Source organism: Babylonia areolata, chromosome 27, assembly GCF_041734735.1.
Source record: "Babylonia areolata isolate BAREFJ2019XMU chromosome 27, ASM4173473v1, whole genome shotgun sequence".
NCBI lineage: Eukaryota > Metazoa > Mollusca > Gastropoda > Neogastropoda > Buccinidae > Babylonia > Babylonia areolata.
In genome coordinates, this window is record NC_134902.1 from 27,767,225 (window position 1) to 27,779,724 (window position 12,500).

General features: G+C 45.6%; 2 protein-coding genes across 2 annotated transcripts in view; one reads left to right on the top strand and one right to left on the bottom strand.

Moving 5' to 3' along the window:
• LOC143301485 (uncharacterized) overlaps positions 1-4,363 on the bottom strand; it is a 6,309-nt gene extending 1,946 nt beyond the window's left edge. The window contains exons 1-4 of the mRNA XM_076615801.1: positions 4,276-4,363; positions 2,707-2,814; positions 1,958-2,156; positions 900-956 (exon numbers count right to left, since the gene is read on the bottom strand). Of these exons, the coding sequence (XP_076471916.1) occupies positions 900-956; positions 1,958-2,156; positions 2,707-2,814 (364 nt within the window). The 5' untranslated portion in view covers positions 4,276-4,363. The remainder of the gene's footprint in view (positions 1-899; positions 957-1,957; positions 2,157-2,706; positions 2,815-4,275) is intronic.
• A 6,391-nt stretch (positions 4,364-10,754) lies between these two features.
• LOC143301430 (uncharacterized) overlaps positions 10,755-12,500 on the top strand; it is a 14,299-nt gene continuing 12,553 nt past the window's right edge. The window contains exon 1 of the mRNA XM_076615719.1: positions 10,755-11,086. The gene's annotated coding sequence lies outside the window, so the exon portion shown is untranslated. The remainder of the gene's footprint in view (positions 11,087-12,500) is intronic.

The following is a 12,500-nucleotide window of genomic DNA, read 5'->3' on the forward strand; positions in this document are numbered from 1 at the left end:
ACGACAACAACTACTACTATTACTACAACAACGACAACAACAACTACTATTACTACAATAACCACAACAACAACAACAACAATAAAGAGAATAAACAATAACAACAACTGCAGTAGCAGTAGCAGCAGCAACGACAATAGCTACTACAATTACTACAACAACGACAACAACTACTATTACTAAAATAACCACAACAACCACCACAACAACAACAACAACAATAAAGAGAATAAACAATAACAACTGCAGTAGCAGTAGCAGCAGCAACGACAATAACTACTACTATTACTACAACAACAACAACAACTACTACTATTACTACAACAACCACTACTGTGGAGTGGTGGCCTAGAGGTAACGCGTCCGCCTAGGGAGCGAGAGAATCTGAGCGCGCTGGTTCGAATCACGGCTCAGCCGCCGTTATTTTCTCCCCCTCCACTAGACCTTGAGTGGTGGTCTGGACGCTAGTCATTCGGATGAGACGATAAACCGAGGTCCCGTGTGCAGCATGCACTTAGCGCACGTAAAAGAACCCACGGCAACAACAGAGTTGTTCCTGGCAAAATTCTGTAGAAAAATTCACTGCGATAGGAAAAACAAATAAAACTGCACGCAGGAAAAAAATACAAAAAAAAAAAAAAAAAAAAATGGGTGGCGCTGTAGTGTAGCGACGCGCTCTCCCTGGGGAGAGCAGCCCGAATTTCACACAGAGAAATCTGTTGTGATAAAAAGAAATACAAATACAAATACAAATACCACGCACACAAGAGCACACAAGAGAGCGCGCGCGCGCACACACACACACACACAAAGAAAAGAGAAGAACGAGAACAAGAACAGTCAGGACAAGAAGAACAGCAAAGTGAAGAGGAAACAGCTACAGCTACAGAACGACGTACCGATGATTTCTCCATACTCCCTGGCCTCCTCTGGGCTCAGGCAGCCGTCACCATCACCTGTTGACACCAGTACGGACAAGTCAAACACTGTTGACGAATGGTCACACATCACACACACACACACACACACACACACACACACACACACACACACACACACATCACACACACACAACATCACACACACATCACACACACACACACACACACACACACACACACAACCCCCACCCCACCCACCCCATACACACACACTGGCTTCTCTCTCCCTCCGTCCTTCCCTCAGTTTCCGCATAAATGTGCACACACAGACAGACTGACAAATACCCAGATGCACACAAACACGGGGCTGAGGGGCCTGGGTTCGAATCTCGGTAACGGCGCCCGGTGGGTAAAGGATGGAGATTTTTCCGATCTCTCAGTTCAACATAATGTGCAGACCTGCTAGTGCCTGAACCTCCTTCATGTATATGCACGCAGAGGATCAACTACGCACGTTAATGATCCTGTAATCCATGTCAGTGTTCGGTGGGTTATGGAGACACGGAAATACTCAGCATGCATCACACCTCGACAGAGTCATAGGCAGGTCGATGTTGCTCGTGTAGCGGAAAGAAAAAGAAGAAGAAACACCTCTGTACACCGTACATTTCCACGTTGACTCCCCAACCACCCCCCACGCCCCCCAACCCCACACATACACTCTCTCTCTCTCTCTCTCTCTCTCTCTCTCTCTCTCTCTGTCTCTCTCTCCCCTTACCCACCACCACCTCACACATACATACATACATACATACCCCAACTTCACACACACACGCACATCACACACACACACACACACACACAACACACACACATCACACACACACGCACACATCACACACACACACATCACACACACACATCACACACATCACACACACACACAACACACACACATCACACACACACACACACACACACACAAACACACACACCAACCCACCCACCCACCCCATTCACACACACACTGGCTTCTCTCTCCCTCCCTCCGTCCTTCCCTCAGTTTCCGCACTTACCGTCCGCCATTTCGAAGATATCTTGCTCTGCCTCTTCGTCGAGAGACATACCAGCAGTGAAGCCCAGTGTTTCACAACTCATCTCCTCGGTGCCATCGCCCAGTCCCTCCGCTCCGTCAGTCCCTGGTGGGTTGTCGGCACTGCGCTTTCCCAGGACTCTGATCAAAGGGTGATGCTTCCTCACGAAGTCCCTGACTTTCTGCAAAAGGGTGCCACCCCCCCACCCGCAAGAGAGTGTGTTTAGTGTGTGAATGATGGTGAGACGTGACGATGAGATGACGGCGACGATGGGAATGGATCTGATGTTGGACGCTGGGCCGCACAAGACGATAACATGTGATGATGATGATGATGAAGAGGAGGAGGAGGAGGAGGATGGTGATGATGATTGTGATAATGGTGATGATAACGAAAACACCACCACCACCACCAACAACAACAACAATGATAGTACATTTATGTAACGTTTTCAAACCTCCCAAAGCGACTTTTATTACAAATAACACGTCAGTCGGACATAAAGCACCCCCCTTCACCAACCCACCCCATCCACACACACACACACACACACACACACACACACACACACACACACACACACACACACACACACACACACACACACACAAACACACACTCACTCTCTAACACTACAGCACATAAACTCGTAAAGAGAAGAGGAGACGGACATACAGACAGACAGATAGACAGACCATACACAGAGACAGACAGGCCAATGTAGAGCTTACCGTCACAACCTTTTTCACTTTGTCCACAAATTTGCGGAACCAGCGTGCGTCCGAGGTGGCCACAAACACTGCACTCAGCAGCAACAGAACCAGCAATGTCTTGTGCATCTGAAACAGAATCAGCATTCACTTGTACATCTGAAACAGACCTGGCAATGACCTGTGCATCAACCAGTAAAGACCTGTGCATCAACCAGTAATGACCTGGGGATCTGAAACACAACCAGTAATGACCTGTGCAACTGAAACACAACCAGTAATGACCTGTGCAACTGAAACACAACCAGTAATGACCTGTGCATCTGAAACACAACCAGTAAAGACCTGTGCATCTGAAACACACCCAGTAATGACCTGTGCATCTGAAACACAACCAGTAATGACCTGGGGATCTGAAATACTACCAGTAATGACCTGCGCATCTGAAACACAAGCAGCAAAGACTTATGCATTGGAAACACAACCAGCGATTACCTGTGCCTCAGAAATAGAACCAACAATTGGAAACAGAACCAGCAATCACTTCTGCATCAGAAACAGAACTAGCAAAGACTTCTGCATCAGAAATTGAACCAGCAATCAATTCTGCATCGGAAATAGAACCAGCAATTAGAAACAGAACCAGCAATGACTTGTGAATCAGAAACAGAACCAGCAATGACTTGTGCACGAGAAACAGATTCAGCAATTTCCTGTGCGTTAGAAACAGAACCAGCAATGACTTGTGCACGAGAAACAGATTCAGCAATTTCCTGTGCGTTAGAAACAGAACCAGCAATTAGAAACAGAACCAGCAATGACTTGTGCATCATAAATAGAGCCAGCAATGACTTGTACATCTGAAACAGAACCGGCAATGACCTGTGCATCTGAACCACAACCAGCAATGACTTGTGCATCTGAAACACAACCAGCAATGACTTGTACATCTGAAATACAACCGGCAATGACCTGTGCATCTGAAACACTACCAGCAATGACTTGTGCATCATAAATAGAGCCAGCAATGACTTGTACATCTGAAATACAACCAGCAATGACCTGTGCATCCCTACCAACCCATCCACCCCCAATATTCATTCTTCTTCTTCGTCGAAGTCGTCTGTTTTTTCTTCTTCTCCCTTAGCTCTGTGAAGAATCACGTGACGCCGCACAGAAGAACTGTTGATCAGAGTCCCCCACCATGTCTGTAAGTACGATGTGTGTGAAAGCCTTGGTATGATAGTCAGTCGTGTCTGACTATGGCCATCAGAACAACAGAGGAGGCAGCTGCTGTCCTGACTATCAGGGCTAGAGTTGGATTATAGTTGAGAGTGTCTTGCCCAAGTTGCATCCCCCACTCTCTCGGCCAAGAGGGTTTTAGGACAGTCGGCGTTGGGATGGTTCTCAAAGGCCAACTATTCCCCCAAGGCTGCAGCACTAAGAGCCAGTGCAATTTGCCTCCAACATAACCAACGTCAGCTCAGCGCAGAAAACCCTGACCCTTAGTTCCTCTAGACCTGCCTTTCTCCTATTCCTTAGAAATGAAGAAAACTTAACTCGTCCACATGTCCGCTACGCTTATCTCACCTTGAATTTTCTCCCTACGGATGAATCCAGGAAATAACAAAGTGAAGCAAATAAACCAGACGATAATCTTCTCTGCTGCTCGAAGTGACGATGCAGACGATGAAATTCTGGGTGATTTTTATACACGCTGATGCGGATGCAATGAAAACACTCCTCCCATCCCTCATCCCCTACCCCACCCCCCCAATCCCCCATATACCCCAAGGGGGAGGATTTCACTCTCCCACGCTTTTTAGTTCAGGGGGAGGGTGGGGGGATGGAGGGGTCTAACGGATGTGTTTGTTTAAAAGTGTTGCGAGCTACCATCTTGTTCTCTAATGACGTAGGGAGTTAAGGGGGAAAAGCTGCTCTGTGATTGGCTGAGAGAGGACGAACAGGATGGCGACGGTCGGCTGGTTCCATTAAGGAGCCACCCCCCACTCAGTGTGATTTTTGTCACGCTGCTGATTCTGCCCGTGGGTGGTGTCATTTGCTGTGCTCCTGAAACAACAGAAAAAAACGAAAAATGATAAATGAGAAGATAAAGAAAGAAAGAAGAGAGATGAAGGAAAAAGAAGGAAAAAAAAACACACCAACCACCAACTATGACTTGACAAAGAGTCTAAGACTCGAAACATTGTTTTAGCTTCATCTTAAGGTACCTTTGATTTTTACGCAACTTATTATTTCTAACCACCAAACAAACAACAAATTTCATTACGGTTTTACAATGCGTTGATGTTGTTAATGTTGCTGCCGCTGCTGCTCCTCCTGCTGCTGCTGCTGTTGTTGTTGTTGTTGTTGTTATTATTACTGTTCTTGTTTTAGTTCTTGTTTCGCTGTTGTCGTCGCACTAATGGTCATTATTCTCATTACTATGATCATCATTCTGGTGTTAATGTTGCTTTTATGTTTATTGTTTTGATTGTTGCCGCTATTATAGTCGTCATCATCACCATCATCATCATCATCATCATTATTATTATTATTACTTTGTCTTCTTCTTCTTCTTCTTCTTCTTCTTCTTCTCCTTCTTCTTCTTCTTCTTATTATTATTATCATTATTCATATTCTTATTTTCGAGAGAGAGAAAGGTAAACAGCACTTCTTTTCTTCTTTTTCTTCTCCTTTTTTTTCCCCTCCGGTATACAGCGCAAGGCTGGGGGCCATAACCATAACATGACAATCTCCACCTTCATCTAAATTCGTTTATCACCCGTAAGCAATCATTCTCTACCACTTAGCCAGCCAACCAGCTAGATAATTCAAGTGCTCTGAGTGTGTTTCGAGGATGACTAAAACTACGCAACAAGACTAAAAGATCGCAACACTAGATAAATACAATCATCTTTCTTTTCAAAGTTAATATAATTTTTGTTGTTGTTGTTGTTGTTGACCCAACTCTTTGTTGAGTGCACGTAATTTTCTATACAGGTGCTTTTTATTTCAATTTGGTGGGTGGATGGTGGTGGGGAGGGGGTGGGGGCTGGGTATGAGGTGAGGAAGTGCGAATGAGTGCGTATGGAGTGAGATGTTTGTTTGGAAGGGCTCGAGGATGGAGGTGGGGGTGGGGATGCTGCGGCAAGGATGTGTGTGTGTGTGTGTGTGTGTGTGTGTGTGTGTGTGTGTGTGTGTGTGTGTGTGTGTGTGTGTGTGTGTGTGACAGAGAGAAAGAAAGGGAGGGAGAGAGAGAGAGAGAGTGTGTGTGTGTCACTGTGTGTGTGTGTGTGTGTGTGTGTGTGTGTGTGTGTCACTCTGTGTGTGTGTGTGTGTGTGTGCGTGTGTGCGTGCGTGTGTGCGTGCGTGCGTGTGTGTGTGTGTGTGTGTGTGTGTGTGTGTGTGTGTGTGTCAGAGACAGCGAGAGAAAGAGAAACAGAGAAAAAGTAAGAGAGAGAGAGAGTGCTTGGGTGTGTGTACATGTCTGTGCAAGTGCGTTTCGTGTGTGTGTGTGTGTGTGTGTGTGTGTGTGTGTGTGTGTGTGTGTGTGAGTGTGTGTGTGTGTGTTTGACCAAAAAAAAAAGAAAGAGACGGACGGACAGACAGACAGAGTCAGAGAGAGTGCGAGGTAATGAGTGCGCGCGCGCGCGCGTATATGTGTGTGACAGTGAGAAAGCGAGAGAGAAGGGATGCATATCTGTGTATGCATGTGTTGTTCTTTCTTTTTCTTTTTTTTTTTGCGCGTGCTTGCTTGAGTACATGTGTGTGTGTGTGTGTGTGCGCGCGCGCGAGTACTTGTGAGTCACTGTACGACACTGACAGTTTTCCCAGTAGTGTTAAGGAAACAGACAACACCTGTACAAACACGTGATCGAGTGTTGCGACGGTGTTATCAAAGAGCCGAAGTGGAGGTGGGGGTGTGGGTGGGGGTGTGGGGGTGTGGGTGGGGGTGTGGGTAGCTTGGAGGCACGGGGCATAACGGGCACGGGGGCGTAGAGGCGATGGGTGTTTGCAGGGATGGGGGTTGGTGCGAGTTACAGTTCACTGGCATGCACACTGGTAGAGCGGCCCTGACCGTCCGACCAGGATGAAACCAACACACGGTCCTTTTTGTCATCTCCGACGAGAGAAAGAATAATGTGTGATGTAAAAAAACACACACACACGACAGCTTACACGAAAACCACGATCATTTAGTGTGTGTGTGTACATTCTTGACATCAAATGTTCACTTTGCAGTAAACCGCACAGCATACAATAATCAAGTTGACACACGCCCACAATTACAACAGACATAACATGCTGAACTGTTCACAAAAAGTAGACCACACGTACAATGATCGCAGTCAAGCATGTGTAATAATCGCAGTAGACACAAAATGCTTAATTGTCAACTTAGAAGATAATCACACAACAAACGAGACACATGCTGTAATCACAGTAGACATAACTAGGCTTAAATATTCACCTAAGAAAAAACCAAGCACATGCAGTAATAAGCCCATTCTGTCTCTTACCTTCGAGGCTTTGAAGTGAGAGGAAAGAGGGAGAGAGAAGGGGTGCAGAGAGACAGATGGACGCACACGCGCGCATGCACACACAGACACAGCCACAGACACAGCCACAGCCTCTCTCTCTCTCTCTCTCTCTCTCTCTCTCTTCCCAAAGCAGATGTTCGTGTGTTTTTGTTGTTGTTGTTGTTGGTTTTTTGTGACTGTGTGCTTTTTTTCTTTGTAGAACTGTTTCGTCCAAATGCTCGACTCTAAACGCAACCAGAGCAGGTCCCCATATTTCGCCTGCGGGCAGGACACGGGAAACCCAAACAATCGCATGCACAAATGTTTGCCTGCGTCGTGTCGTTCCCTCGTGTAACAGACCAGAACACACCACTGAATACGTTCCCCAGGACCACATACAGGGACCTCAGAGATCTGAGGGAGGAGGGAGGGGGAGATATGGCCTGACATCCACCACCCTGAAAGGCAAGCTGCAAGGGCCTGAGGACATGCTTCTGAAGACCAACCATACCTTCTGGAGGGGGAATCTCAAAGTATAAGCGGCGTAAGAGGAGGAGTAGTAGTAGTAGTAGTAGTAGTAGTAGTAGTAGTAGTAGTAGTAGTAGTAGAAGTAATTATTGTTGTTGCTGCAGAAGAACAAGAAGAACAAGACCAATAACTGGGGGAAAAAGAACAAGAATAAGAACACGAAAACCACGAACAAAAACATGAACAACATGCTTCTGAAGACCAACCATATCTTCTGGAGGGGGAATCTCAAAGTGTAAGCCGCGGCGTAAGAGGAGGAGGAGGAGGAGTAGTTGTAGTAGTAGTAGTAGTAGTAGTAGTAGTAGTAGTAGTAATTATTGTTGTTGCTGTAGAAGAACAAGAAGAACAAGACCAATAACTGCGAAAAAAAAAAGAACAAGAATAAGAACACGAAAACCACGAACAAAAACAAAAACAACAAGATCAAGACCAATAACTGGAAAAAAAGAACAAGAAAAACAAGAACAAGTTCAAGAAGAAAAAAAACAACAACAACAACCAACAACAATAACAGGTTTAAGAAAAACAATAACAGGTTCAAGAAGAAGATGAAGAACAACAACAACGACAACAAAAACAAGAAAAACAATAACAGGTTCAAGAAAAACAAGAACAAGTTCAAGAAGAAGAAGAAGAGGCTTCGGTCAAAAGTCTAACACCCACACCGACATTCACCCAAGATTGAACGGAACGAGGGAAAAGTCCCAGTTCGAGAACGACACTGAAGTCAGTGTGCTCGTGATGTCAACACAGGTGCCCCTTCCACTAAACCACCTCTTCACTGACGTCATAGGGATCTGAACTGAACTTCCTCACCTTCCCACCTCCTCCATTATGTCCCCCCCCCCCCCACCACACTCCCCTTTCGTTCCTATCTTCTCAGAAACTTCCCCTCCAAAACTCCTCAAAATGCTCGAACCTCTCCGAATCTTCCCGAACTTCACCGATGAATAGTAGTTACAGTTCATAAGATATACCTGTAGAGAAGTTGTCCACTCTTTTTTTTAGGCGTCCTCAGCACCCCCACCCCCACCCACACCCCCTCCTGCAACCCCCCCTTTAACTGTCCAACCCTCTCCGATCATGTCCCCCAAGGTCCCACCCACACTTTATGAGCTCCGTCTGTCTCTCTCTCTCCCTCTCTTTCGCGTGTGTGTGTGTGTGTGTGTGTGTGTGTGCGTGTCTGTCTGTGACTGTGTGTCTCTGTGTGAGTCTCTGTGTGAGTCTCTGTGTCTGTGTCTGTGTCTGTGTTTGTCGTGTCTGTGTGTGTGTGGTGGGGGAGGGGGGTATGTGTCTGCGCGCGCGCGCGTGTGTGTGTGTGTGCACGTACGGGAACGTGTGAAAGTGTGTGTGTGTGTGTGTGTGTGTGTGTGTGTGTGTGCGCGTTCTCTTGTGTGCTCTTGTGTGCGTGCTTTTGTATAACATGTGTGCGTATATAACGTATGTGCGCTCGCACACGCGCATGCGCTCATGCGAGCTAACGTCATGAGGGGATGGAGGGCGGGTGGCGGGGGCGGGGGGGTGGGGGTGCACATTGCCAATGAACACATAAAGAAAGAAACAATCAACAAAGTCGCGCAGTATAACACAGAAACCCCAGTCCAAATCCATTTAAAGGGGTGGTGGCCACTGCATCAATTTTCGCGAATTCTGGGGGTTTTTTTTTTCTTTTCTTTTCTTGTTCGAGCAAGCCGTAAACTAAATTACCACTCCTACGAGCCCTTCACAGAATTCAAGAACACCTGGTAGGGATTTAAGAGACGGCAAAGACCCACTAATTAAGAATACGAAATAAACAGTGTGGACTGTTGACTGACTCCTTTCGTCGAGACACGAGGTAGATTTACGGTTTTTAAAGTACGCAAATATCGCTCACAGCGTGTGCTGGAATGGTGGTATCTTTTAGATGATCGTTTTCTGTACATCTTCAACTGTTTCACTTCTCTTTCGTTACACTTCTCTTTCTCTTTCGTCTCTTTCGTTGTTGTTTTTTTTGTTTTTTTTTTTTTTGTTTTTTTTACATTATAATTATTATTTATTTATTTGTGTAAGCTTATCTATTATTTATTCACCTTTTTTTTCTTCTTTTTTTTTTCTTTTTTTTTTACATTATAGTTATTATTTATTTATTTATTTGTGTAAGCTTATCTATTATTTATTCACCTTTTTTTTTCTTTTTTTTTTCCCCTCAAGGCCTGACTAAGCGCGTTGGGTTACGCTGCTGGTCAGGCATCTGCTTGGCAGATGTGGTGTAGCGTATATGGATTTGTCCGAACGCAGTGACGCCTCCTTAAGCTACTGAAACTGAAACTCACTGTCAAGCTGTGTTTTTCTGCTACCAACAAGACTCTCAGATAACTGGACACCGTAGAATAGGCAAGCAAGGAAACAAACCAAGAAACAAACAACTAAACGAATAGAAAAATAGATAAATAAATGAATTGATCAGTAAACAAAAAATATATGAATGGATAATTGAAATATTCATCTCCGTTCTATTTCGTCGATATCCGAATCAGCCGCTTCTGTCAGAACACAATTAACAGATCTCTCTACCCTGTACCCTCCACCCCCACCCCACAATACAGAAACATATCCAGATGGTGTTGTTTTTAAAGTGTGTTTTTGGGGGGGTTGTTTTTGTTTTTGTTTTGTTTTGGGTTTTTTTGGGGGGAGGGGGTTAGTGGCGGAGGAGGGGGTGGGGAAGAGACAACGGTGTACGTATGGGATGGTCGGGCGGAGGAGGTGGGGGGGGGGAGGGAGGGAGGACACATATTAGATCATTTTCCCCCCGTATAAAAAGGATCGGTGGTTGAAAGGATAAAGGCTCCATTGCCTTTTACTGTGACCGGGGCAGTGAGTGAATATCCACTGTGTGCAGGGCTCGGCACTGGAAGGCAGGAGGGCAACCATCCCCTTCCGCTGTTTTACCCCCCCAAGCAAGCATGTGGGCGCAGTGAGAAAAATCTGAGTTATTCGCCTTTCCCGAGGACGACAACACCACGCAGAAACAGGGGACAAAACTCTGACCACCGGCTCACACGTCCAACGCCTTACCTCCTCTGCCACGGCGCCTGCCTAAACAAGGTTTGGTGAACATGTTAATTCCCCATCCCCTCCCCACACCTCCACCCCTACCCTGTCTCCTCGTCCGAACAGCCAGAGGCTTGCTGATACCTGACTGACTGTCTAAAAAGGTCGTAATTAACGGAAGCTGACAGGTCACTAATTGATGGAGGAGGTCCCTGCCTGATGTCTACACTGCTGTGTCGTGGATAAAAGCAGCTGAAGCCAAAGCTGCTCTCCCAGGTTTCTCTCTCGCTGCTGCTGCAAGTCGCTGCCACTTGGAGGTGAGCACGCGGGAACTCTCTGCTCTGCCTGTCTGTTTCTTCATCTCTCTGTCTCTCTCTCTCTCTCTCTTTCCTTCTCTCTCTCTCTCTCTCTCTCTCTCTCTCTCTCTCTCTCTCTCTCTCTCTCTGTCTGTCTCCCTCTGTCTTTCTGTCCCTCTCTGTCTCTCTCTGTGTCTCTCTCTCTGTGTCTCTCTCTGTGTCTCTCTCTCTGTCTCTTTCTCTGTCTCTCTACCTGTCTGTCTGTCTCCCTCTCTGTCTTTCGCTGGAATCAGGTCCAAATTCTGTCCCTCTCTGTCTCTCTCCGTCTCTGTGTCTGTCTCTGTGTCTGTTTCTGTGTCTGTCTCTCTATCTGTCTCCCTCTCTGTCTTTCTGTCTCTCTCTATCCCTCTCTGTCTCTCTCCGTCTCTCTTGGCGTTTATCGGTGTGTTTCGACAACGTCTAATTGATTGTAGATGGCAGAAGTGGTCTGATCATATTCAGAATAGTGAAAGATTTAGTTTCTATAAGAATTTTTGCAGTGTGTCTGATCTGAAACCTTACTTAGTGTTGAATATGGATAGACATTTAAAATATATGACAACAAGATTTAGATTCGGCATTACAGAATTAGCGGTCCATCATTACAGATACAGAACATGTAACGACAGTGATCTGACCTGTCCATTATGTAAGGAATCACAAGAAAATGAGATACACTTTGTTCTTTGCTGTCCAGTTTTAAGGAACATTCGAGAGGAGTTTATTCAGCCTAAATATTATAGTAAACCTACGTTGTTTAAATTGAACTTATTGATGTCATCTACTTCCCCTGAAGTTGTTCGCAAATTTTCACTATTTCTATACAAAGCTTTCAAATTCAGAGAAATGGCTACTTCGTGAAAATGCTGTATGTATTCTTTTGTTTGTTTGTTTTGTTGTTTTTTTTCTTTTATTGTCCTACACATTGAACTGTAATGCTGGTATATTTTTGTTTGACTGTGTTTATTGATGCTCACAGTGTCGTGATGTATTGTTTGTAAAATAATGTTCACATTCCCCTTCATAAGGGGCCTAGGCCTATACATGAATAAACCATCTTGAATCTTGAATCCGTCTCTCTCTCTCGCTCTCTCGCTCTGTCCCTCTCTGTCTCTGTGTCTGTCTCTCTATCTGTCTGTGTGTCTGTCTGTGTGTCTGTCTGTCTCTCCCTCTCTCTCTCTCTCTCTTTCTCTCTGTGCGTGCGCGCGCGCGCATGTGTGTGGGTTCGCGCGCGGAGAGAGGGGTTGATGAGGAGGCATACATTCGCTGGAATCAGGTCCAAATGAATAACAATGTATCACGTCACATCACATACGGTGGGCTGTATGTAAGATTAAGTGACATTTGTGTCAAACACTGACAGTTTTGGTTGTTTGGCTTGTGTGTGTGTGTGTGT